The following is a 25,873-nucleotide window of genomic DNA, read 5'->3' on the forward strand; positions in this document are numbered from 1 at the left end:
GGCAACGCGAAATTCTGTTCTTGCCAGTGGCAAGGCAATTCTCCCCAGACTTTCACGCCACTCCGCAGGAAGCGTCACGAGAGGGTCCAGCGGCGCTACACTTCGGCGCTCTTTTAGGACCCGCGCCCCAGGAAGCGGGGGCTCGAGCCGCTCCCCTCCGAGACAGGGCAGGCGGGAAGGCGGCACCGAGACTGGGTGCTGGGATGTGTGGCCGCCTTCGGAGCACGCGGTACGTAAGTCTCCGCGCCGGGAGAGGAAGAACAAAGTCGGCAAGAAAAGAATTGCTGGGGTGCCTTGTCTGAGAAATCCTTTGGGGCGGTCTCAGAAACCGAGCTGGGCTCCGAATAGCTTCTAGAAGAAAAAAGCTCTCCCAACGCCGTCTGTCCCCGCCCCTCATATCCCGCACCCCAGTCCTCACTCCTCCTTACCTTCCTGTCGCCTCCCTTTGGGGGCCGTTAAAAGGGCCCTTGGAGACTCCCCAAGTCATCCCGATGGTCCGGGGCGGGACGCTGGAGCCGAGACCCCGGCCGCGGGGCTTTGCTACCCCTTCCACCCGGGGCTCCAGGTTCAGCGCATCCCTGCTCCGCAGACCCCTCCTGGCCACTGGGGGCGGGAGCGGAGGGGGAGGACGGCGTCACGAGGCGGGGAGCCCGAGGTCCACGGAGGGGCGCCGGGGAATCCCAGCCCGAGCGAGGTGAGGGCGCGGATGGGAAGAGGAGGGCGGCGCGTGGAGGGAGGTGAGCAGAGCGGAGCCAGGAGGCAAGGAGGGGGAACCGCGAGGAGGCCCCGCCCCCGCCTCTCGGAGCCGGCTCTTCGCCGCCTCCGAACCTGCTCACTTTACCTCTTGCCTCTGGACGGTGGCGGGGCGCTAGCTGGAGCCGCGGCCGGAGGGAGCGCCAGGGACCCGGAGACATCCAGCGCCAGCGCCTCCTCTCGGCACGCACGCCCCCCAGGGGGGAAAGCGCCGCCGCCTTGAAAGGGCACCCCGGCCTCGGAGGGGGTTTCCTCAGACGCGAGGGGCGGCGGCGCTGGCAGCTTCGTTCTCGGCCCGTGGGGCGCAGCGCTGGCGCCAGAGGGGACTCCCCGGCCACCTACAGGTACTGCCGTGCTGAGGGAGCGTCGCTAGCAGCCACACCGGACTGCCGAAGAGGCTAGAGCCGAGGGGCTCCCGGGCCAGCGAAGGGCAGCAGCGGAGCACGGAGGGAGAGCCGGCGGGACAGCCTGCGGGGCCCGACGGCGCGCTCCCCGGTCGGCCAACGGCAGGCAGGCCCCGCGCGGCGGCCGGGGGGGCGGCGGCGGCGCCGTCGGGCTTCGGGGCCTCTGGGCTGCCAGCCATGACCTACAGGCGCAGCGGGGCGGCCTCGGTGGTGCTGAACGTGGGCGGCGCCCGGTACTCGCTATCCCGGGAGCTACTGAAGGACTTCCCGCTGCGCCGCGTGAGCCGGCTGCACGGCTGTCGCTCGGAGCGCGACGTGCTCGAGGTGTGCGACGACTACGACCGCGAGCGCAACGAGTACTTCTTTGACCGGCACTCGGAGGCCTTCGGCTTCATCCTGCTATACGTGCGCGGCCACGGCAAGCTGCGCTTCGCGCCGCGGATGTGCGAGCTCTCCTTCTACAATGAGATGATCTACTGGGGCCTGGAGGGCGCGCACCTCGAGTACTGCTGCCAGCGCCGCCTCGACGACCGCATGTCCGACACCTACACCTTCTACACGGCCGAAGAGCCGGGCGCGCTGGGCCGCGACGAGGCGCGACCCGGCGGTGCCGAGGCGGCTCCCTCCCGGCGCTGGCTGGAGCGCATGCGGCGGACCTTCGAGGAGCCCACGTCGTCCCTGGCCGCGCAGATCCTGGCCAGCGTGTCAGTGGTGTTCGTGATCGTGTCCATGGTGGTGCTGTGCGCCAGCACACTGCCCGACTGGCGCGCCGCGGCGGCCGACAACCGCAGCCTGGATGACCGGAGCAGGTACTCCGCCGGCCCTGGGAGGGAGCCCTCCGGGTAGGACGCACTGCTTCTTTGCCCGTCCTGTCCGTCCTGTCGAGTCTGTCCGTCCCGTCCGTCGGTCCAGTCTCCGTCCTGTTTGCCTCCGGGAGGCCAAGCCAGGCCGGGTTCTGGGCCGAGCGCGGCCACAGGCGCGGCGAGCCAAGGGGTGGGTTGGTCCTCACTACCCCCCACCCCACCCCGCTTTCCCCAGCTCTAGCCGGCTCTGGTACGCCCACTAGACGCCCCTCCTGAGGGCGAATCGCCAGCCTTGGGGAGATGCAGATAGAGATGAACAAGCCTCCCATGTTTGTAGTTTACTTTTGAGCAAATTAGCAACCGGTTAATTAGATTTCTCTAAACTTTTATCGTTAGTATTCAACAATTTAACCTTGGGCTAAGAGCAGTTTGAATTATTTGCCAATTTCTGATGGTGTTTGAAAAGATGAAGTCTTGTTATCATGGTGTGGTCTGCTGTACACTGCCCACACACTCTATATACTCTGCATAACATTAGTTGTAATGGAATTTTTATAAAGGAGATTAATTTAGCGATAGACTCTAAATAATGGTTGTCCGTGCCCTTTTCCTCTTCTTTTCCTACCAAGTATGGAGTTAGCAAAGCACCTGTCCACCGTTTGTTACCAGATTCACACTGTAACTTCCGGAAGATCTTCAGGCTGGGGAGGGAAAAAACCATGGGAAACTGCCCTAAGTTCAGAAACAGTATCCAGTATTTAATGGTTTTTCTTTTCACTTTAGTAGGATGAAAGGAAAATATTTTGATCTTTCCTTTGATAGTGCTTACCTTTCAGTAGTGATAGCATACTTCTGTTTTTAGTACTAGTGAGTTTATTTTGCATATTTGGTGGGAGGAATAAACAGTAAAGTTGGGCTTTCAAGGGAGACAGCCTCTTTGGGCACAAACACAAAATTGTATCATGTGTTTTACCTTGGATCTTCTTTTAAGATTTACTCTCCATTCATTTTAAAAACTTGGTTGCTTGCCTGGTAATCTTTTCCTGATAGACATGTGCATGGTTCCACTGGTGCTATGTGCCCTGATACTGGAGTGGATTACTTCCACATAATATTCTTCCTTTGGAGAGTAAAGATTTTTATTTAAATTTAGGAAGTAAATAACCTATCTGGGACCATGGAGTCCATTACTGATATGCTATCTTGACATGAAATCTAAGACACATGCTTTGAAAGGAAATTAATTAGAAAACTCATTTTGTTTAATGTATTAGTTTCTGAGTTTTCAATTTACAGATAAGAATTGCTTATTTGGTACTCCATCAGTACAATGAAATTAATTTATGTACTTATGAAAGAAATGAGAGACATGAATAATAATTTTAGGGGGAAAGAGAGAAAGAAACCAAAAAGGGAAGAGACAGATGGAAAAGAGGAAGACTGCAAAAGAAGTGAAGGAAGAGGATAAATGTTTAATTTGTGTATATGTATTTTATGTATGTATATAATTATTCACGTCAGAACTGTTTCCTAGATACGCAGATATTTCAGGCAGAGACATGTTTTTCTTGGCTTAATGGCCCAGTTTTAAGCTTCACTCTGAGTGTAGGTATATGAAAACCATTATCTGTAATCCCAAACAGATAAACTGAGGGATGACTGAATGACTTGAGGAGGCTGCACATTACAGAGGGAGCCTCCCACAGGCCCCCTCCAACAGACAACTAAGGTGGTACTTTGAGAATAGTGTCTCAAACCCTGTTTGCTTGTGGTTGCTGAAATTAGGCTTTCTTCCTAAAACATCTTTCTGATCATATTCTGATCATCTCCCAAATGAAGTCGGAACTTCTCTCTTGGCCTTCAAGGCTCTTTACCTTTGGTTTGTTTTGTTTTGTCTTGTTTTGTTTAGCCGCGCTGCGTGGCTTATGGGATTTTTAGTTCCCTGACCAGGGATCGAATGCTGGCCCTTGGCAGTGAGAGTGTGGAGTCCTAACCACTGGACGCCAGGGAATTCCCCAAGGCTTTTTAAAAATTTTTTTTTATTTAATTTATTTATTTTTGGCTGCATTGGGTCTACATTGCTGCACTCAGGCTTTCTCTAGTTGCGGCCAGCGGTGTTTACTCTTTTTTGTGGTGCGCGGGCTTCTCATTGCGGCGGCTTCTGTTGTTGCGGAGCACGGGCTCTAGGCATGCAGGCTTCAGTAGTTGTGGCTTGCGGGCTCTAGAGCACAGGCTCAGCAGTTGTGGCGCCCAGGCTTAGTTGCTCCGTGGCATGTGGACCAGGGCTCGAACCCGTGTCCCCTGCATTGGCAGGCAGATTCTTAACCACTGGGCCACCAGGGAAGTCCCTCCCCAAGGCTTTTTGCCCGTTAACCACAATCTGCCTTTGTTGACTTACCCACTGTAACTTGCAAGCATCTTTTGAGTATCCGCTGTGTTCAAGGTACTCTCGGTATTCCAAATAGTGTAACATTTTTGGGTGAGGAAACCGTGTCAAGCTGGCAATTGATGTAGGAATCAGAGGCACAATTGATCAACAATTGGGTTGAGCTGTTCTGGGAAGGTCTCAAGGTGGAAGAGGATGGAAACAAGCTGTCTTTGGAAGGTTGCAGAGGTTGTGCACTGCCCAACACTGGCAGGTGGTATCATTTATGTAAACTACAGTGTTTGAAACCTGTACAACCATGTGTACCCCACCTGGGAACAAAATACGGAGATTTTCCGGGTAATAGGAACATCTAGGGCCTAGGCATGACATTTGTATATTACGTTTAGGGAGTGTGAGTCCAGTGATGGAGCGAGAGATGGAGACAGGGCAATGTTAGAAGGTCTGGAATGAGAGGGAGAATAATTTTATTTTGCAGGCAGTGGTTAGCTGTTGGCAGGTTTGGGGTGAGTGGATCATGAGTATAAGGTAACAAATGTCATGAGTTGTACACCATAAATTGGAAATGGTGGAGACTGGAAATAGGAGGATTAATTTGGAAATTTTTGCAGAGGGAGGGAATGAGAGCTTGGATTGCTTTCAGGTTGGTGAGAATGGAGATGAAATGACAACTCTGGGAGATAGTAGGAAGAATCAAAATAAATCCAGGGCATTGGAAGGATACAGGCTCAGGGACTGAGTAAGTGGATTTCCAGGATCTAGGAGCACTCCCTGCCACCTGCAGGCTCCATTTGTCCAGACCAGCCTGTTCACTTGCTCCTGAACCACCTGGATGTCCCTTACTGTGCAGTCAGTCCCTTTTAGATCATCCATCAAGCCCAACTCTGATTCTGTTTCCCTTTTGAAGCGTTTCCTGACTACCCTAGTAGATGTGATATTTCCTCCTGAGTTTCTTGAGAGACTGCTTACTTGTGTGACTCATTTGGCAGCTGTAATATCCTTCCTAGCATGGTGGTTATTTTTTTATATAACCATGTCTTAGCCACCAAACTAAATGAGATGAAAAGCCCTAGAAGGCATCTAAATTCTCTTATATTGTACTATTTATTATGATAGCATCTTTTAGAAAAAACTATTATTCAGGCACAATAAATATCTATTGTTTATCTACATTTCAAAATATAACCTTCCAGGAATGTATCTTCTCTTGCATAGATTGAAGAGCTCTGTGGGTTAAGGCTGAGGCATTCAGGCGGTAGAACTCTTAGTTGAGGAGAATGGGATCCTGTGCTAGAATGAGAAAAAAGTCTGTTAAGTCAGGGAGTCATTATTTATCAAGTACTTACTGTGCAAAAGGGATAAAGATAAGAATATATGGTTTGGGGACTTCCCTGGCGGTCCAGTGGTTAAGACCTGACCCTTTCACTGCCAGGGTGGGTTCAATCCCTGGTGGGGAGCTAAGATCCGGGAACTAAGACCCGGTAAACCACTCTGCGCAGCCAAAAAACAACAGACAATCCCAAGAACTGCTTAGTTCTTTTATGCAGCTGCATGACGTTCCATTGTATGAATGTCCTATAATTTCTGGACACTTAACATTGTTTCTTGTCTGTAGGGAATGCTGTAGTGAATATCCTTGTACATGTACATTATTTTGCTTTCATGAAAGTATATCCATAGGATAAATGCCTGAAAGTAAGTCATTGGGTCAAAGGACATTTGTACTTGCCTTTTAAAAAATTATATATATATAATTTTTAAAATTTTTATTGAAATATAATTGATTTAGAATGTTGTGTTAGTTTCAGGTATACAGCAAAGTGATTCAGTAACATATATATGTATTCTTTTTTAGATTCTTTTCCTTTGTAGTTATTACAAGATACTGAATATAGTTCCTTATGCTACAGTAGGTCCTTGCTGGTTATCTACTCCATATTTTGTACTTGTCATTTTCATAGATAATTCCAAATTGCTCTGCAAAAAGTTGTATCAATTTATACTCCCACCAGCAGTGTGTGAGAGACCATGTTTTTTCATACTCTACAAAGTGTTATTAGACTTTTGATTTTTTTTTTTTTTAGTTATTTCTGAGATACACATTTTAAAGTAATAACTAGAATTATGACTTATAACATACTTATACTTTTGATTTTTTATCATGCTGGAAGGTGAAAAATGGTGTCTAGTAGTTTTAATTTATTTTATTTTATTTATTTATTTATTTTTGTGGTTCGCGGGCCTCTCACTAATGTGGCCTCTCCCCTTGCGGAGCACAGGCTCCAGACGCGCAGGCTCAGCGGCCATGGCTCACGGGCCCAGCAGCTCCGCGGCATGTGGGATCTTCCAGGACCGGAGCACAAACCCGTGTCCCCTGCATCGGCAGACGGACTCTCAACCACTGCGCCACCAGGGAAGCCCAGTTTTAATTTATTTTTGCCTTGAGTAAAAATGTGCATCTTTACATATACTTAGGACTCACTTATTTTACTTTTCAGTGAGCTGTGTAAATTTTGGCGATGACTTTCTTAGTTGGCGATTTTTAGAAAGAATTAAGAAATTAGCTCTTTGTTAATGACATAAATTGCAAATATTTTGTTCTCTAATTTAGGACCCCATTCAAAGAAAACTACAGGGACTTCCCTCGAGGCACAGTGGTTAAGCATCCGCCTGCCAATGCAGGGGACACGGGTTCGAGCCCTGGTCCGGGAAGATCCCACATGCCGCGGAGCAACTAAGCACGTGTGCCACAACTACTGAGCCTGCACTCTAGAGCCTGCGAGCCACAACTACTGAGCCCAAGTGCTACAACTACTGAAACCCGCGTGCCTAGAGCCCGTGCTCCACAACAAGAGAAGCCACTGCCACGAGAAGCCCCTGCTCACTGCAACTAGAGAACGCCTGCGCACAGAAACGAAGACCCAACGCAGCCAAAAATAAAATAAATATTTTTTAAAAAAATAAATAAATAAAATAAAATTAAAAAAAGCCTCTGTGCTCCCAATGCAGGGGGCTTGGGTTTAAAAAAATAATAAATAAATAAATTTAAAAAAATAAAACATGGACCATATATAAATAAGTTGTGCCTTTTACTTTTTGGTCCCTCAGTTTTCTCAGCAGCAGTGTTCTCTCTTTTTTTTAAACTTTTAAAAATTAATTAGTTAATTAATTTTATTTTTGGCTGTGTTGGGTCTTGCTGCGCGCGGGCTTTCTCTAGTTGCGGCGAGCAGGGGATACTCTTCGTTGTGGTGCATGGACTTCTCACTGCGGTGGCTTCTCTTGTTGTGGAGCATGGGCTAGGTGTGTGGGCTTCAGTAGTTGCAGCGGGTGGGCTCAATTGTTGTGGCTCACAGGCTCTAGACCGCAGGCTCAGTAGTTGTGGCACACGGCCTTAGTTGCTCCGCGGCATGTAGGATCTTCCCGGACCAGGGCTTGAACCCATGTCCCCTGCATTGGCAGGTAGATTCTTAACCACTGCACCACCAGGGAAGCCCAGCAGTGTTCTCTTTTGAGTTTTAAATCTCTTTAGCATGCAAAGCCTTGCTGTAATTTTAATCTGTTCTTTAGAAATTATTTCTAAAAGTTGCTTTGTGTTGTGAGACTTTGAGATGTAAAGATATTTAAATTTCTTTAGGTGTTATTTTAAGCCCAAGTTTAAAAAATGAAATAAAAATGAAACAGCAGGTGATAGAAATTTAAAACTCAACTGTATTATTTCTATTGCCTTTTAGGTCAATATTATGTAAATTCAATAGGTTTTTTAAAGTACTTTAAAAATAAAAAGCAATATTTGAAACTGAAGATGAAAGTCTCAGTGCTTTTACTTTGCAGATAAGGTGGATATTTTCGGAAACCAGTAATTAATAGATCTCTGATAGGATTGAACATAACCCAGAACCTCAGTTAAAGTCTGTTCTTTCACAGTGGACTGTTTCTTTTAATATGTGTACAGGGTTTTTCTATCTGCTGCCAATTTTAGAATTCAGTGGAAACTTCCTTTTAATACCTTTTCTTTAATCAAAGTGCTTTTTTTCTCCCTTTTGGTAAGCAAGTTATTTTAAACATTATTCTTTTTTTTTTTCCAAATGAAAACTTTGCTCATTGGAAAAAAGTACGGTTCTAAGTGTTACAGAGTAAAGAGTAAACATGCCTCTTTCTCCTGCATCCTATTACCCAGTTTCTGAGTATTCTTCCAGAAATTTTCTTTGCATATATACAAATATACACACTACATATATATGAGTGTATATATGTGTATATCCACTATCCACATAATTATATATGCATATTATACACATGTCTCTTATTTATTTATATATATATTTATTTATTTGACTGCACCGGGTCTTTGTTGCAGCAGGTGGGCTCCTTAGTTGTGGCATGCAAACTCTTAGTTGCGGCATGCATGTGGGATCTAGTTCCCTGACCAGGGATCAAACCTGGGCCCCCTGCATTGGGAGCATGGAGTCTTATCCATGCATCACCAGGGAAGTCCCTACAGGTGTCTTTTTATTTTTTTAATAAATTTATTTATTTTTTATTTTATTTTTTGGCTGCGTTGGGTCTTTGTTGCTGTGCACGGGCTTTCTTTGGTTGCAGCAAGCGGGGGCTACTCTTTGTTGCAGTGCGCAGGCTTCTCATTGTAGTGGCTTCTCTTGTTGTGGAGCACGGGCTCTAGGCACACGGCTTCAGTAGTGCAGGCTCAGTAGTTGTGTCGCACGGACTTAGTTGCTCTGTGGCATGTGGGATCTTCCCGGGCCGGGGCTTGAACCCATGTCCTCTGCATTGGCAGGTGAATTCTTTTTTTTTTTTTTTTTTTTTTTTGCGGTACGCGGGCCTCTCACTGCCGTGGCCTCTCCCGTTGCGGAGCGCAGGCCCAGCGGCCATGGCTCACGGGCCCAGCCACTCCGTGGCATGTGGGATCTTCCTGGACCGGGGCACAAACCCATGTCCCCTGCATCGGCAGGCGGACTCTCAACCACTGCGCCACCAGGGAAGCCCTAGTAGGTGGATTCTTAACCACTGCACCACCAGGGAAGCCCCCTTACAGGTGTCTTTGAAATTTATAACTGGGATCATTCTATAATCTTGTTTAGCAATTTGCTTTTTTCACTTAACATCTAGGAACTCTTTCCACATCAGTTAATATAAATCTTCCTCCTTCTTTTTAAAATTTGTGTAGTATTCCATTGTATAGATGGGCCACAGTTCATTTACAAGTGTCTGTCCTATCAATTATAGTAATGGCTGTAATAGTCAGTATTTATTGAATACTTATAATGTGCTAGTCACTTGTTAAAGTTTTATAATTATTTTATCATCTAAGCCTCATAATAATCCTACAAGGTAGCACCATTCTTATCCCCATTTTATGACTGAGATTTAGATAGATTAAGTAGGATGTCAGACTCACATAGTGGTTAAGTCGTGACCTGGCATTTGATTCCCAGGTCCCTGCTCTACTCTGCTGTGGAATGGTTAGCTCGACTGTAGTTTTTCAAAAATGCAAACAGGAGTGCAGAACACAGTCTTTTTCATGTTTCTTTGCAAATTGGTATAAGTGCATATGTTGGATAAATTCCAAAGTGGAAAAATAGCTGGGGACTATTATAATAGCTGGTGCTGTGGTTAAGAATCCGCCTGCCAACGCAGGGGACATGGGTTTGATCCCCGATCCAGGAAGATCCCACATGCTGCGGAGCAACTAAGCCCGTGAGCCATAACTACTGAAGCCCGCATGCCACAACTACTGAAGCCTGCATGCCTAGAGCCCCGTGATCCTCAACAAGAGAAGCCACCGCAATGAGAAGCCTGCGCACCACAACGAAAGAGTAGCCCCCGCTCGCTGCAACTAGAGAAAGCCTGCGCACAGGAACAAAGACCCAACGCAACTCAAAATAAATAAATAAATTTATAAACAAACAAAAAAAACAGTACCTTATACAATGGGCTTTTAAAACACATTGTCCCTATTTCTCATTTAATCTGTATAATTTATTTAAATGGTGGATGTTGGTGCTTTAACATTTCTACAGCAAATGCTCTAAAGAATTATTTTTAACTTAGGAGACTATTGAAAATAAAGCAAACTTTAAGCATTTTTAAAAAATGTGATTTCTTTATGCCAATCAAAATTTGTTTTCTTTGAATACAATTACCAGAAACTTAAAAAGCAGAACAAATCGATCTGTGAAATAAAGGAAATACATGTTTTACGAAGGCAGAAGAAGAAGTTGTGCATAAAACCATCATAAAGTCTTTCAGGCATGTAAAAAAGTATAGATTATAGTACATCGAGCACCTGTGTACCTACCACCCATCTTAAGAAATAAAACATAAAAAGTACAGTTGAAGTCTACTAGGTGCATTTTCCCCATTGAAATCACTTCCTTTTCCACAGATATAGCCACTTTCCTGACTTTGGTGTTATTATTTTATGCATTTAAAAACACTTTTAGGGAATTCCCTGGCAGTCCAGTGCTTAAGACTCTGCCCGCAATGCAAGGGGTGTGGGTATGATCTCTGATCAGGGAACTAAGATCCTGCATGCACAGAGCGCAACCAAAACAAACAAACAAACAAAAACACACTTTTTAAAAAATTAATTTATTTTTTGGCTGCTTTGGGTCTTCATTGCTGCGCGGGAGCTTTCTCTAGTTGCAGCGAGCGGGGGCTACTCTTCATTGCGGTGCACGGGCTTCTCATTGCAGTGGCTTCCCTTGTTGCAGAGCATGGGCTATAGGGGCACGGGCTTCAGCAGTTGTGGCACGCGGGCTCAGTAGTTGTGGCTCACAGGATCTAGAGCGCAGGCTCAGTAGTTGTAGCACACTGGCCTAGTTGCTCCGTGGCATGTGGGATCTTCCCGGGCCAGTGCTTGCACCCGTGTCCCCTGCATTGACAGGTGGATTCTTAACCACTGCACCACCAGGGAAGCCCACACTTTTTTTTTAAAAGGAAGCACGTTTTAATCATTGCTCATAATTGGAATTAACGTAAACATGACAATTCTGAGTACAGCTACAAAAAAGTTCCTTAAGATAGTATGGATTCCCTGAAGAGAGATTTCTAATTGAGAAACCTGTCAGTAATCCAGGAAAGGAGGGACATATGGAATGTTCTGCCCCACAGTCTTCCAGGCTCATCCCAGAGCAAGGTGGGGCCCAGGGGAGGAGTCCAGACAGGCATAACGAGCCCTCCACTGGGATGACCCAGGCCCCAGGCCAGGGCATGTGTTGAAGGGGCGATGTGGGCCAGGCAGAAGGCCATGATTCTTCTTGTTGCCGAGTTCCACAGGGCTTCAAGCCTCTACAGGGTTTCCGCAGCTTCGGGGTGTGGGTTGGGAAGCAGCCTGGGCACTTGGAGGCGATCTGGCCGCGTGTTTTTTGGCCTCCGCTGCTGCTGGCATCTCCTGGCTATTCAGGCCCTATTGTGCCCTGCGGTGTTTGTCTTTGGCCTCTTCTTGACGGGACTGTCGCTCCATCCTGGATTAGCCACTGGCTGTTGGACGTGCGGGTCTCACCAGTGTTTTTGGCCGCTCTCCACCTGGGGACCGTCTGCATGTCCAGTGCAGGAGTGACGTGGCAGCCCATATGCACAGTAGTGCATGTTCCCTCAGAACTGGGGGCTTTGGCAGGAGGGGCGGCTCAGGGCAGGGAAGTTATCCAGAGCCCAGGCCCAGGCTTGTTCTCAGTTCAGGCCCAGTGGCATGTGGGGCTCTGGATGTGCCCTCCTCCAAGACAGCTATTCCAAGGTGTAGTATGCGGGGGCTTCCATGGCTTCAGCCTCCTCACCAGGCAGGGACGCCTAGCAGGTCTAAGCAAAGGGGCAAATCAAAAACACTTTTAATATATGCTTGTACATACATATGTATTTACACATAAAACATAGCATTGTTTTTGCATTTTTAAAACCGTTTTTAGGGACTTTCCTGGTGGTGCAGTAGTTAAGAATCCACCTGCCAATGCAGGGGACACGGGTTCGAGCCCCGGTCCGGGAAGATCCCACATGCTGCGGAGCAACTAAACCTGTGTGCCACAACTACTGAGCCTGTGCTCTAGAGCCCGTGAGCCACAACTACTGAGCCCACGTGCCACAACTACTGAAGCCCACGTGCCTAGAGCCCGTGCTCTGCAACAAGAGAAGCCACTGCAATGAGAAGCCCGTGCACTGCAACGAAGAGTAGTCCCTGCTTGCTGCAACTAGAGAAACCCCGCATGCAACAACGAAGACCCAACACAGCCCCCAAAAGTAATAATAAATGAATAAATAAATAAATAATTTTTTAAAAAAAGAAAAGAATTGGGGGAGGAAAGGACTTGGGATTAGCAGATGTAAGCTATTTTATATAGAATGGATAAACAAAAAGGTCCTACTATATAGCACAGGGAATTATATTCAATATCCTGTGATAAACCATAATGGAAAAAAATATTTAAAAAAGGAATGTCAGGGCTTCCCTGGTGGCACAGTGGTTGAGAGTCCGCCTGCCGATGCAGGGGACACGGGTTCGTGCCCCGGTCCGGGAAAATCCCACATGCTGCGGAGCGGCTGGGCCTGTGAGCCATGGCCGCTGAGCCTGCGCGTCCAGAGCATGTGCTCTGCAACGGGAGAGGCCACAACGGTGAGAGGCCCGCGTACCGCAAAAAAAAAAAAAAAAGAATGTCAAAAAATAAGTAAAAAATAGAAAGTAGAAAAAAAAAGAAAAGAATTGGTATCAGTTTTTATAAGATGATCATGTCTGAGGAGGATGGTCTCTTGATATCATTTCTTTTTTAAAAAATTCTTTTACTAATGCACTGCCAATGAAATTTAAAAAAGAAGGAGTAGAACCCATCGGGTAGTTGTATATGGATTGGGAACAGATCAATTCTTGCAGTGAGTTGATCTTCTTGCATCATTATTTAGATGGATTAGTGTCTCTTTGGAGTGGAGGTGAAGGTGCTGGGGGAGATTATTGTACCTGCAGGATGAAGGGCGCCCACCCGGAGTGGAGAACGCTGGTGGCCTGGATGGGCAGGTGTTGATGGGTCTGGGTTTCTGTTGCTCTCATCTCTGGGAAGTTTTTTAGTAGTGAGAACCAGAACCGCAGATTTTGGGTCTCTCCACTTGTTATGTGTAGGTTCACCTAGAACATGGTGGTTTACTGAAAACTCATTCCTCAGCATCTGGTGAAGAAAAGCTGCCCTGGTGTCCCCGACTTTGAGAGCATCTGGTAGAGATACACACAGAAATGTGGATGGTTTCTTCAGAGGCAGCCCAGAGCCAAGTCCTCGATTACAGGGTAATGAACACAAACACTGAAGCATGGTGTTGATGAAATTCTTTTCATAATTTGGCTCTGGAAAGATGATTTCTGTCTTTTCATCTGTTAGGAAAATCAAGAGACTGGTTCACAGTGTCCATCTCTTTTTTGTTTGTTTGTTTTTGTTTTTTTTGTTTTTGTTTTTGCGGTATGCGGGCCTCTCAGTGTTGTGGCCTCTCCCGTTGCGGAGCACAGGCTCCGGACGCGCAGGCTCAGCGGCCATGGCTCACGGGCCCAGCCGCTCCGCGGCATCTGGGATCCTCCCGGACCGGGGCACGAACCCATGTCCCCTGCATCGGCAGGCGGACTCCTAACCACTGTGCCACCAGGGAAGCCCAGCCATCTCTTGTAGTAAGATTTTGCTGGGTGGTTTTCTTTACTTCGCTTGCCTCGAGGCATCTGCCTGGTTCCCTCCGACCCACACATCTCTCCAAGGTCCAGGATGGTGTTGAAGGTCTGCTCAGTCTTGGGCCGTCTGCTCATATCCTTGCAGCTGTAGCTCTTTGTGCCCTTCACAGCCAGCCAGTGGCAGGGTCTTGTTGAAGTCTTCTGCCATCTATCCCCCATTTCATTTCATTGCATTATTTCATTTCATTTCATTCCCGTCATCTGCCAGCTTGGGCCCTCCATCTCTCTTGCCTGTGTCACAGCCTCCTGATTGTTCGCACCCTCCAGTCAGCCCATAAACATCTGCCCGCTGTATATTCCCACAGTACACTTGGCCTCTTCCCAGCTCACAGGCCTGGCAATATGCCCAGCACATGGTAACCTCTTAAGAAATGCTTATTGAACAAATGAATCCACCTGTTGCCAAATCTTTAAGGGGTTCCCTTTGCCTTTAAAGCTATAACTTGACTTTGAAAATCTGTCAGCTTTGCCATAAGGCTTCAGTGTTGCCATAAGGCTTCCAGCCATAAATCCTACAATCACGCCTCTCTCCACTGCACATCTCACTTGGCAGCCCAGTGAGGATCCCTGTTCTCTGCGTACTATGCATTCAGTTGTGAGAATTAAATGAATTAATATGTATACATTTACAGAAAAATGCTTGGTACTTGAGTAAGTACCTAATGTATGTTTTTGTTTATTTTCATTACTGATCTAGAGTACAAGATAAAAATATATGAGTGGTATGGATTTTTTCTTTCTGTAAGGTAATTAAAATACATAAGAAAAAAATCAAGTTTTTTTTTGTTTGATTCCTGCCTTTTTCCCCCATTGAACTTATGGAGAAAACTTTTATAAGGACATGAAAGAGACTGTAGAGAATTTGGTGGACGGTGATGTAGTTTGTTGGAGATTTTTATTACACCATGTATCATCACACTGTATAGCCCTGCTAGAAATGCCTCATACGTTCAAGCCTGAAAGCTTGGGGTAGGAAGGGTGCAACTTTTCTTTTTGTGCTACTCCTGGGGCTGTGCTGGTTGATTCAAGCCACTGACAACTTCATCATGGTGATTGCTCTTCTAGTTGGGCATGCTTTTCACTTTTTCTTTAAAATTTTTCTTAATTGGAAAAATGTGCACATGGTAAATCATTTAACAGCACAAAAGGTAATAAAGTAGAACGTGAGTTTCCATCCTGCGGTCAGGCTCCCTCCCTAGAGGCAGCAACTGATATTAACAGTTTCTTAAATATCCTTCCAATATACGCAGACACACACGCACACACACACGCGCGCACACACACAATTAGAGCATAATATATGTACTGGTCTGCACCTGTACATCTTGAAGACTGTTTCACATCAAAGCTCAGGAATGCACCTTAACTCTTTTTCGTGGCTACATGGCATAAGGTAGAGTCATACAATTTCCAATGTCAATTTCATATGGTTCAACCTAATAACTTTAGGAAATACATTTATGTAATCAATCTCCTCTGGAGAGATGTTTATATATTTTTTTATCCTTGGGTATTACAAACAGTGGATCTCATTGTACATATTCTTATGTAAATATGCAAGTGTGTTTGTAGGATAAATTCCTGGAGTAGGTGGCTGGGTTTCACGTGCAGTATAAAGCTTGATAGGTTCTGCCAATTGCTCTTTTAAGTGGTTGTACCGGTTTATGCTACAGCCAGCAGTGTGTGAGAATATAGGCAGAATTCTTGGGAGAAGAGAGAATGAAAGGATGGAGATTTCATTCTTGCCTTCTCTTGCACTCAGGAAAACACTGACATGATCTCCTTTTGAGTGTGAAGGGAAGACTACAAGCCCAGAGATGGTGTGTAATAATGATAATTATAGACACGATTTATTGAGCACTTACCATTATTTCATATTAATTCATTTAATTCTTAAGACAATCTGAGAGATAGGTCTTACTGTTATTCTCATCATTTAACCATTGAGGAAAATTCAGGAAGAGAGATTAAATAGCTTATCCGTAGTTTCACAGCAAGTTACAAGTGGAGAAGGGCTCCTTGCTTCAGGAGCCTCCTGTCTTCTCCCCTTCGTTGGACAGTTTCATGTATGTATTTTTATTTTGGGTAAAAAATACATAACATAAAATTTACCATCTTGCAATTCTGAAACTGTGTTAAGAACCAGCAGTATGAAAAATGCTACTCTAACACATAAACCATGGAGACTAAGAGATTGACATATTTAATAGTAATAATTAACATTGTCATAAAAATCATTAGCATTTTCAGATGTTCCTTAGTGCTTCAAAGCCCAGTAGATCCGTGTTTTATTACCTGTGCCACTGCAATTTCTTAGTTGTGTGATCTTGGAAAAGATGTTTGACCTTTTAACTTCAGTTTTGTAATCTGTAATATGGAGATATTAGGGGAGATACCCGTTAAACAACAACTTGTCCTTTTCCTCTTCCCTCAGCCCCTGGTAACCACCATTCTATTTTCTGCTTCTCTGAATTTTGACTGCTTTAGATACCTCCTATAGGTAGAATCATACAGTCTTTGTCTTTGTGTGTGTGTGAGCCTGGGTATCTTTCACTTAGTATAACGTCCTGAAGGTTCATCCATTTATTAGCATGTGACAGGATTTTCTTCCTTTGTAAGGCTGAATAATATTCCATTGTAAGACTGTGACACATTCTATTTACGGAGTCATTCATTAATGGACATTTGGGTTGCTTCCACCTGTTGGCTATTGTGAATAGTGCTGCTATGAACACAGGTGTGTAAATACCTCTTTAACACCCTGCTTTTAGTTCTTTTGGATATATAACAAGAAGTGGGATTGCTGGATGATATGGAAGCTCTGTTTTAAATTTTTTTTTTTTTTTTTTTTTTTTTGCGATACGCGGGCCTCTCACTGTTGCAGCCTCTCCCGTTGCGGAGCGCGGGCTCCGGACGCGCAGGCTCAGCGGCCATGGCTCACGGGCCCAGCCGCTCCGTGTCACGTGGGATCTTCCCGGGCCGGGGCACAAACCCATGTCCCCTGCATCGGCAGGCGGACTCTCAACCACTGAGCCACCAGGGAAGCCCTGTTTTTAATTTTTTGAGGAACCTCCGTACTGTTTTCCACAGCTGCTGCACTATTTTACAATCCTACCAACAGTACACAGAGATTTTAATTTCACCACGTCTTCATCAATACTTGTTTTCTGGTTTTTGTTTCTAATAGTAGGTATTCTGATGTGTGTGAGGTGATACCTTCGGATTGGTTTTGATTGCATTTCTCAGATGATTAGTGATGTTGAGCATCTTTTCAAATGCTTGCCGGCCATTTGTATACCATCTTTGAGAAGTGTCTGTGCAAGTCCTTTGCTCATTTTTAAATTGGGCTATTTGATTCTTTTGTTGTTGAGTTGTAGGGGTTCGATATGTATTCTGGATATTAATCCCTTATCAGATATATGATTTGCAGATATTTTCCCCTATTCTGTAGCTTGCCTTTTCACTCTGTTGATTGTGTCTTTTGAGGCACAAAAACTTTTAAGTTCGATGTAGTCCTACTTGTCTATTTTTGTTGTTTGTTCTTTTGGTGTCATAGCCAAGAAATCGTGGCCAAGTTCAATGTCATGAAGCTTTTCCCCTATGTTTTCTTCTAGGAATTTTTAAAAAACTTGTTTTAGGTCTTACATTTAGGCAGTTAATCCATGTTGAGTTAACTTTTGTACTTGGTGTAAGGTAAGGATCCAACTCAATTCAGCACGATTGTTTGAAAAATAAATTTCTTTTTATTTATTTATTTTTGGCTGCACTGGGTCTTGGTTGCTGCACCTGGGCTTTTCTCTAGTTGTGGCGAGCGGGGACCACCCCTCGCCGTGGTGCGCAGGCTTCCCCTTGTGGTGGCTTCTCTTGTTGCGGAGCACGGGTCATGGCACGTGGGCTCAGCAGTTGTGACTTGCGGTCTCTAGAGAGCAGGCTCAGTAGTTGTGGCACACGGGCTTAGTTGCTCCACGGCGTGTGGGATCTTCCTGGACCAGGGCTTGAACCCATGTCCCTTGCATTGACAGGCAGATTCTTTTTTTTTTTTTTTTTTTTTGTGGCTGCGTTGGGTCTTTGTTGCTGCGCACGGGCCTTTCTGTAGTTGCGGCGAGTGGGGGCTACTCTTTGTGTGGTGCGCGGGCTTCTCATTGGGTGGCTTCTCTTGTTGCAGAGCACGGGCTCTAGGCGCACGGGCTTCAGTAGCTGTGGCTCGCGGGCTCTAGAGCACAGGCTCAGTAGTTGTGGTGTACGGGCTTAGTTGCTCCACGGCATGTGGGATCTTCCCAGACCAGGGATCGAACCCGTGTCCCCCACATTGGCAGGCGGATTCTTAACCACTGTGCCACCAAGGAAGTCCCCTCAGCACCATTTTTTGATGACAGGCTTCAGTTATCCCTTAAAGCTCCCAGAAGAGCCATTCCAGTCCTTCAAGTTCTGTCAAAGTCACTACATTGTACTGGACAAAAAGCTGTTGAGCACTTGTGTGTCTGATGGGAAGTAAGGGCAGGAGATACAAAGATGAATAAGGCAGGGAACTCTCAGGTGATGTGATTGCTCTATGTCTTGATAGGAGTTTCAGTTATAGAGGTTACACATTTGTCAGACCTCAGTGAGTGTGCACATAAGGTTTGTGCATTCCATTGCATGTAAAGTTCAAAAAATGAAACAAATATTGAACTCTGGTTAATAATATGCACTCTGAATTTTTTAGATGGAAGTGCACCGATATCTGGATTTATTTTAAAATGCATCCAAGAAAGAAAGGTTAATAGATGGATATAGGGGTGAATAGGTGATAAGCAAGTATATTTAAAATATTAATTAATTTGTTCCATGTGTGAAATTTTTCACAATAAAATGTTGAGTGAAAAAGATGAGAAGTTAGCACCCAGAGGGAGACTGATCTTCACCTCATACAACATAGTTAATGGCTTTTTATGTCCTGTCCTAGTCTTTTTTGCAGGCAGGAGGGGATGGTTAGCACTAAAAGCATTTGTTCTCCTGTGGAGCCTGTTTGTAAACCTCTGAGTCATTGCCGGAAGTGCCTTCTGTCATGACGGATCAGTTAGGGGAATTAGAATGACTGATGATTGCCAGCAATTTTTGAGCTCCTCCAGTGCCTACGGAAGGGAATACATTTTACATCGTAACTTAGTACACAACTATATGTAACTGAAACAAAAGTTTTATGAAACTATACTTTGATGCACACTAATATTTCTATTTAATTTCCAAAAAAAACCCTCCATCAATTTTGATCCATTAATGGGCTAAGAACCAGCAGTGTGAAAAATGCTGCTCTAATACATCAACCATGGAGACCAAGAGATTGACGTATATAATTTAATATTAACAATGAACATTGTCATAAAAATCATTAGCATTTTCAGATGTTCCTTAGTGCTTCAGAGCCCAATAGATCTGGGTTTCATTAGCTATGCCACTGCAGTTTCTTAGTTGTGTGATCTTAGAAGAGATGTTTAACTTTTCAGCCTCAGTTTTGTCATCTGTAAAATGGGGATATTAGGGGAAGGACACACTCCATAAAGTTCTTGAAAAGGGTTAAATGAGATGATGTCTACAAAGTGCTTAGCACAGTGCTGAACTGAAAGGCCTCTCTCCCTCTCTCTCTCTCTCTCTCTCTCTCTCTATATATATATATATATATATATATTTAGCTGTGAATTCATGAGCTTCTATTTGTTTGGGCCTCAAAAGAAATCAGAATGGGCTTCAAAGGATTCTGGTATCCTCAGTATCTTCTTCCGTTCTTTTTCTCAGTTTGTTTTTTATAGAAGTAGCCCTCGGAGTGCCCAGTCATTTGCTGTAGTGCTCAGTAAAACACAGCGCTTAAGTTTTCCAGCAGTTGCTGGAGGTGGCACAGGCAAGAGTGCCATTTGGAAACATGGGGAGTTTTGGCAGGCTTAGTGGTGTTTGTTTTTGGAGAATGCCTTGGCATAATCCTGGGTGAAAGAGGGATGCCTGGGGTTTCTCACTTATTCATCTCCTTAGCGTGGAATTCTGGATAAATTGTGTCTGACTTGGGGGGTGGGCAGGAGGAGCCCCATGGGCCTCATTACAGATGGGTTTACCTCTTTGAAATTCCCTTACTGAGAGATTATTTAGTGTCATTTGGATTTCCTCCTTTTTAATCTGAACAATTTGGCTGCTGGTGGAAGTAATTAGCTGAAAATGTTCTGGTGTTTTTGGCACAATTAAAATTTTTACTCTTCTTGGGCTTCCCTGGTGGCTCAGTGGTTGAGAATCCGCCTGCCAATGCAGGGGACACGGGTTTGATCTCTGGTCCAGGAAGAGCCCACATGCCGCGGAGCAGCTAAGCCCGTGCACCACAGCTACTGAGCCTGCGCTCTAGAGCCCGCGAGCCACAACTACTGAGCCCGCCCCACGACTACTGAAGTGCAGCCAAAAATAAATAAATAAATTTATTTAAAAAAATCTTTTGGCTGTGTTGGGTCTTCGTTGCTGTGCGCAGGCTTTCTCTAGTTGTGGAGAGCGGGGGCTGCTCTTCGTTGCAGTGCACGGGCTTCTCACTGTGGTGGCTTCTCTTGTTGCGGAGCACGGGTTCTAGGCGCACGGGCTTCAGTAGTCGTGGCGTGGGCTCAGTAGTTGTGGCGCACGGGCTTTGTTGCTCCACGGCATGTGGGATCTTCCCGGACCAGAGCTCGAACCCGTGTCCCCTGCATTGGCAGGAGGATTCTCAATCACTGCACCACCAGGGAAGCCCCTACTCTTCTTAATTTAATAGGATCTTAGGACTTTATTGCTGGGAGATCCCTTAGAAGATCAGAGTGAGAAGAGCAGCAGGGCTCCCGGCATCAGGTCTAGTGCTCTTGCTCATGTCTGGCTAGAGAAGAGACAAGTACTTTAGCTCGAGAACTGATAAAAACCACAGCCGATCAGAGAACACTATTGCTTTGCGCTCTTGCAATCCTTTTTGAGTGTGTATCTTATTACTTACTGAATTTACCAGTTTATTACTTAGGATAGCAACCAACTTAGAAATTCTGGTGGCTTAACACAACAAGGATTTATTGGTTGCTCACATACCATGTCCCATGTCCAATCAGAGTCAGGATGGGGAATGTCTGTCTTTCTTTGAACACATACTCAGTGACTTGAGCTGGTAGGGACCCCACCATCTTGGAGCCACTTAGGACACATGCCTTTCAGGTTGCCGTGGCAGGGAAGAGAATTCACACCTACTCTTCCATGCCTCTGCCCAGAACTGTAGTCATTTTGCCCACAGCTCATAGATCAGAACTGGTCATGTGACCTCGCCTAACTGCAAGGGGCTAGAAATATGGGGGAACATATGGAGTATTTGATGAGCATTACCAGGGAGAAGGGATGCCTTTAATATGTTTATTAAAACTGAATATTGAAAAAATGCAGTCTCCTATCTTCTAGATCTACCAAGTTTCATTACCCTCCCAGTTTTCTAAGCCTCCAGGTTCATAGAGGTCATTATGGCAGCAGCTTTTACTGATAGCCTGGTGGGGATAGAGAAGCTGCTGCCAACCACAGAGTAATGGGGTCTCTGTGCAGAACGGCAGGTAATACAATAGAGAAAGAAATAGGGGCAGCTGTGACCTCATCTGCTGATCTTCCTCACTGGGCGATAGGTTGGATTACTTTCACTGTGGGCTGTATCTTCTTGCTTAGTTTGTGTGTAGGCTGAAGAATAATCCATCCCTCCCCACAAAAGATATCAGGTCCTAATCCTTGGGAACCAGTGGATATTACCTTATATATCAAACGGGATGTTGCAGATATGATTAAATTAAGAATCTTGAGATGGAGGATTGTCCTGGATTATCGCAGGGGCTCTGCATGCTATCATGTGTATCCTTACAAGGTGGAAGCAGAGGGAGATTTGACATGGTGAGCGCAGAGGCAGAGATAGGAGTGATGTGGCCTCAAGCCAAGGAATGCCAACCAGGAGCTGGAAGAGGCAAGGAATGGATTCTCCCCTAGAGCCTCCGAAGGGAGTGGGCCCTACTAACACTTGATTTTGGCCCAATGATAATGATTTTGCACTTCTGACCTCTCTGGGTATGTGAAAAAATAAATTTCTGTTGTCTTAAGCCGCCAAGTTTGTGGTAATTTTTTTGTTGTTGTTGTTTTGTTTGTTTGTTTTTGCGGTACGCGGGCCTCTCACTGTTGTGGCCTCTCCCGTTGCGGAGCACAGGCTCCGGACGCGCAGGCTCAGCGGCCATGGCTCACGGGCCCAGCCGCTCCGCGGCATGTGGGATCCTCCCGGATGGGGGCACGAACCCAAGTCCCCTGCGTCGGCAGGCGGACTCAACCACTGCGCCATCAAGGAAGCCCTGTGGTAATTTTTTCAGCAGCCACAGGGAGTTAATATACTCAAGTTACCACTTTCTTGTTGGTCAGTGGTTCTTGCCCTTCTGACCAGTGAGGAATTGGGACTGGAGTGAATACTGGGGTACCAAGTGACTGGGGAATAGGGTGAGAGTGAGAATTTTCTTTCTGTACTCTTTTTTTTTAACCTTTGAAATTTAAACCATGTGAATGTACGACCTATTCAAGACATAAATCAAATTAATCTCTATGGCCCTAGGAACCTCCATAGTAGGGGAACATGGTTAATTTTATTTATTCATTTCCCTGAGAAGCATTCAGTGCAATCTGTGTTCTGTGCCATGCACTTTGGGTACTTCTTTTCAAAATGTTGCCCCACAGACCTTACCATCCCACCTGCTACATTTTCTTCTCTCTCCATCATACTTCTCATGTTTGGGTCTAGGTCAATAGTAAGACAGAATTATGTGGAGAAAAATGAATGATGGTATAAGGACAGTAACTTTAAATTTGAATTTTAAAATGTAATTTAATTATAATTTTTTAAATGCCATGTTTAAAACATTTTATTAGTCATATTTGTACTGTACTGTACAGACATGTACTGTAGTGCATTTTCTTTTCTAAAGCTACTGCATGAAATAACTGAAATAAAAATATTTACAAATAAAAAAGTGTAATTTAATTAAAAATTACCTTAGCATTACCTCTCACTCTGGGTCAGGGCTTCCTAACCACTGTGCTGAGGTTTAATTCCTCAGCCTTGGGGAGTGTGGGGCGAGGCTGGTGGCTTCCACTTCAGGAATGCTACCCCTTGACGCCAGTAGGCTATGTAGGTAATATTCTTTTCAACGTGTGCAGTGACATGGAAGGGTTGGTAAATACTGCTCTAGGTTAAATGTGGCCCTATATTTTATTTATTTATTTATTTATGGCTGCGTTGGGTCTTCGTTGCTGTGCACGGGCTTTCTCTAGTTGAGGCGAGCGGGGGCTACTCTTCGCTGCGGTGTGTGGGCTTCACATTGCGGTGGCTTCTCTTGTTGTGGAGCACGGGCTCTAGGCTCTCGGGCTTCAGTAGTTGTGGCATGCGGGCTCAGTAGTTGGGGCTCACGGGCTTAGTTGCTCCACAGCATGTGGGATCTTCCCGGAGCAGGGCTCAAACCTGTGTCCCCTGCATTGACAGGCGGATTCTTAACCACTGTGCCACCAGGGAAGTCCATGGCCCTATATTTTAAAGATACATGTTGAATCAAAATAGCTATGGAAAACAAACAAACAAACTTGTTGGGTCTTAGTGATTGTTTTGCTCCACTGCAGGATTCCTCAGCCTTTTTTCCACTGTAACGCTTGTGATGAGGATGGTCATGACCTGGTGCTCTCCTGGTGAGGGCACTGGCATTCCTGAAAAGCCCAAAAGGCAGGCTCAGATTCAGTGTCTCCCACACAGCCTGTAGGAAAAAAAAATACAGTAACATTTTCGGAGATGATATTGAGTTCACTCCTATTTACCAAGAAGTAAATCATTGAAAACTTGGGTGTGTCCACTGTCTGTAGGAACCAAGTCCTTCTGACCTACCTAATACCTTACATCACAGTAGAGAACCACTGCCCTCATGGAATAACATTTCATAGTGTGGCGAGCTGAGTATAAGTTAATTTCAAGCCACCAAGTAAGAGATAGATTTTTTTTTTTAAGTATTAGTGACAACAAGCAAACATATGTTTTTTTCAGTGCTATTACCTGCCATATATAAATAAGAACTTCATCAAGTTCAGTTTTCACTTGTTGATGTATTTGTTGTTCTGTTGCATCCCGATGAGTCTGATGATGTTGGTAATGCCGTCTGTTCTTTTATGTTTTCTGGAAAGGTAACTGAATGTGTATGTCAGTGTAGTACTATCTGAAGAAATCTGAGAGCTATTAAAATGCTTAAAAATAAAATGATCAATTCTTCTTTTGTTCTCTTGACAGGATAATTGAAGCTATCTGCATAGGTTGGTTCACTGCAGAATGCATTGTGAGGTTCATCGTCTCCAAAAACAAGTGTGAGTTTGTCAAGAGACCCCTGAACATCATTGATTTACTGGCAATCACGCCGTATTACATCTCCGTGTTAATGACAGTATTTACGGGCGAGAACTCTCAACTCCAGAGGGCTGGAGTCACCTTGAGGGTGCTTAGGATGATGAGGATTTTTTGGGTGATTAAGCTTGCCCGTCACTTCATTGGTCTTCAGACACTTGGTTTGACTCTCAAACGATGTTACCGAGAGATGGTTATGTTGCTTGTCTTCATCTGTGTTGCCATGGCAATCTTTAGTGCACTTTCTCAGCTTCTTGAACATGGGTTGGACCTGGAAACATCCAACAAGGACTTCGCCAGCATCCCTGCTGCCTGCTGGTGGGTGATTATCTCTATGACTACAGTTGGCTATGGAGATATGTATCCTATCACAATGCCTGGAAGAATTCTTGGAGGAGTTTGTGTTGTCAGTGGAATCGTCTTATTGGCATTACCTATCACTTTTATCTACCATAGCTTCGTGCAGTGTTATCATGAGCTCAAGTTTAGATCAGCTAGATATAGTAGGAGCCTCTCCGCTGAGTTCCTAAATTAACGCATTGCAAATCAAATCTTGCATACACTTCATTTGATCGAGTTGACGCTACTTCATATTCATGCATTTCTCGTTGGGTGAGCACTGCAGTGGTACTGTCATCACCTTGGTAGAGTAAAAATTGTCCTTCCCAGCTGAAGGGGTAAAGCAGTTTACTTATTATGGAGTAAATATGATTGAGACTGCACAGGAAAAGGAATGACTCCTAGAGTAAATTTTAGGATCCTGTTTTATTTAGACTTGTCTCTTCCTTGCCTTGAACAATTACATGTTTCATGTTTGTTGTAAAGTATATTATTTGAACATTTTAAAACCGAAAGCTACTATTTTCCAAATGTTTTTCCGTCTTGTGAATGCAGAGGAAGCTTGGAAGTTATAGTGTTTTTTGTTGGAGAGTAACATTTTCATTTCTAAATGTTTTATAATCTCTCATATCAATGTCAGAAGTACCCTGGAAACATATGTCAGATGCAGGAAGTGTTTAACAACTACTTTAAAAATTTGGCCACATTTTAAACTGTATAGTGGAGCTAGTAGATACAAGCAAGAATAGTATTTGAGAAACTTCTCCAGCATATTTCTCAATTATCTGATTTGTGTTTGCTTCTGTTATTCACCTTATCATACAGCTTCATATGGAAGATTGAGTGTGTTCTTCCTTTTCCATTTTGGATTTCTTTTTTCTCTGTCCTGATATGACTAAAAAGAGTATTTGTATTGCTTAGCATTTTATTGGAGTTCATTTTATTTGAATTCATTGCTGTTACTAGGTGAGAATTATCCTAAGATTTGGATGTCCAAACAAGATTTCCAACATTAAAATGATAATGGAAATAGTTTGATATTACAACCCATACTTATCT

The 25,873-nt window shown here is 44.9% G+C and overlaps 1 protein-coding gene across 2 annotated transcripts; it reads left to right on the plus strand.

The window, feature by feature from the left end:
- The first annotated feature begins 1,334 nt into the window (after window positions 1-1,334).
- On the plus strand, window positions 1,335-25,010 carry KCNG3 (potassium voltage-gated channel modifier subfamily G member 3). 2 transcript variants are annotated; one of them, XM_030857826.2, is made up of 2 exons: window positions 1,335-1,999; window positions 24,365-25,010. In XM_030857826.2, exons 1-2 carry the CDS (start codon window positions 1,335-1,337, stop codon window positions 25,008-25,010), a joined length of 1,311 nt encoding a protein of 436 aa, XP_030713686.1. The 2 variants fall into 2 exon arrangements, with proteins under 2 accessions (XP_030713686.1, XP_030713685.1); XM_030857825.2 differs by having other exon boundaries at window positions 1,335-1,966.
- The last annotated feature ends 863 nt before the right edge of the window (window positions 25,011-25,873 follow it).

This window comes from Globicephala melas, chromosome 12 (genome assembly GCF_963455315.2).
Source record: "Globicephala melas chromosome 12, mGloMel1.2, whole genome shotgun sequence".
NCBI classification, from domain to species: domain Eukaryota; kingdom Metazoa; phylum Chordata; class Mammalia; order Artiodactyla; family Delphinidae; genus Globicephala; species Globicephala melas.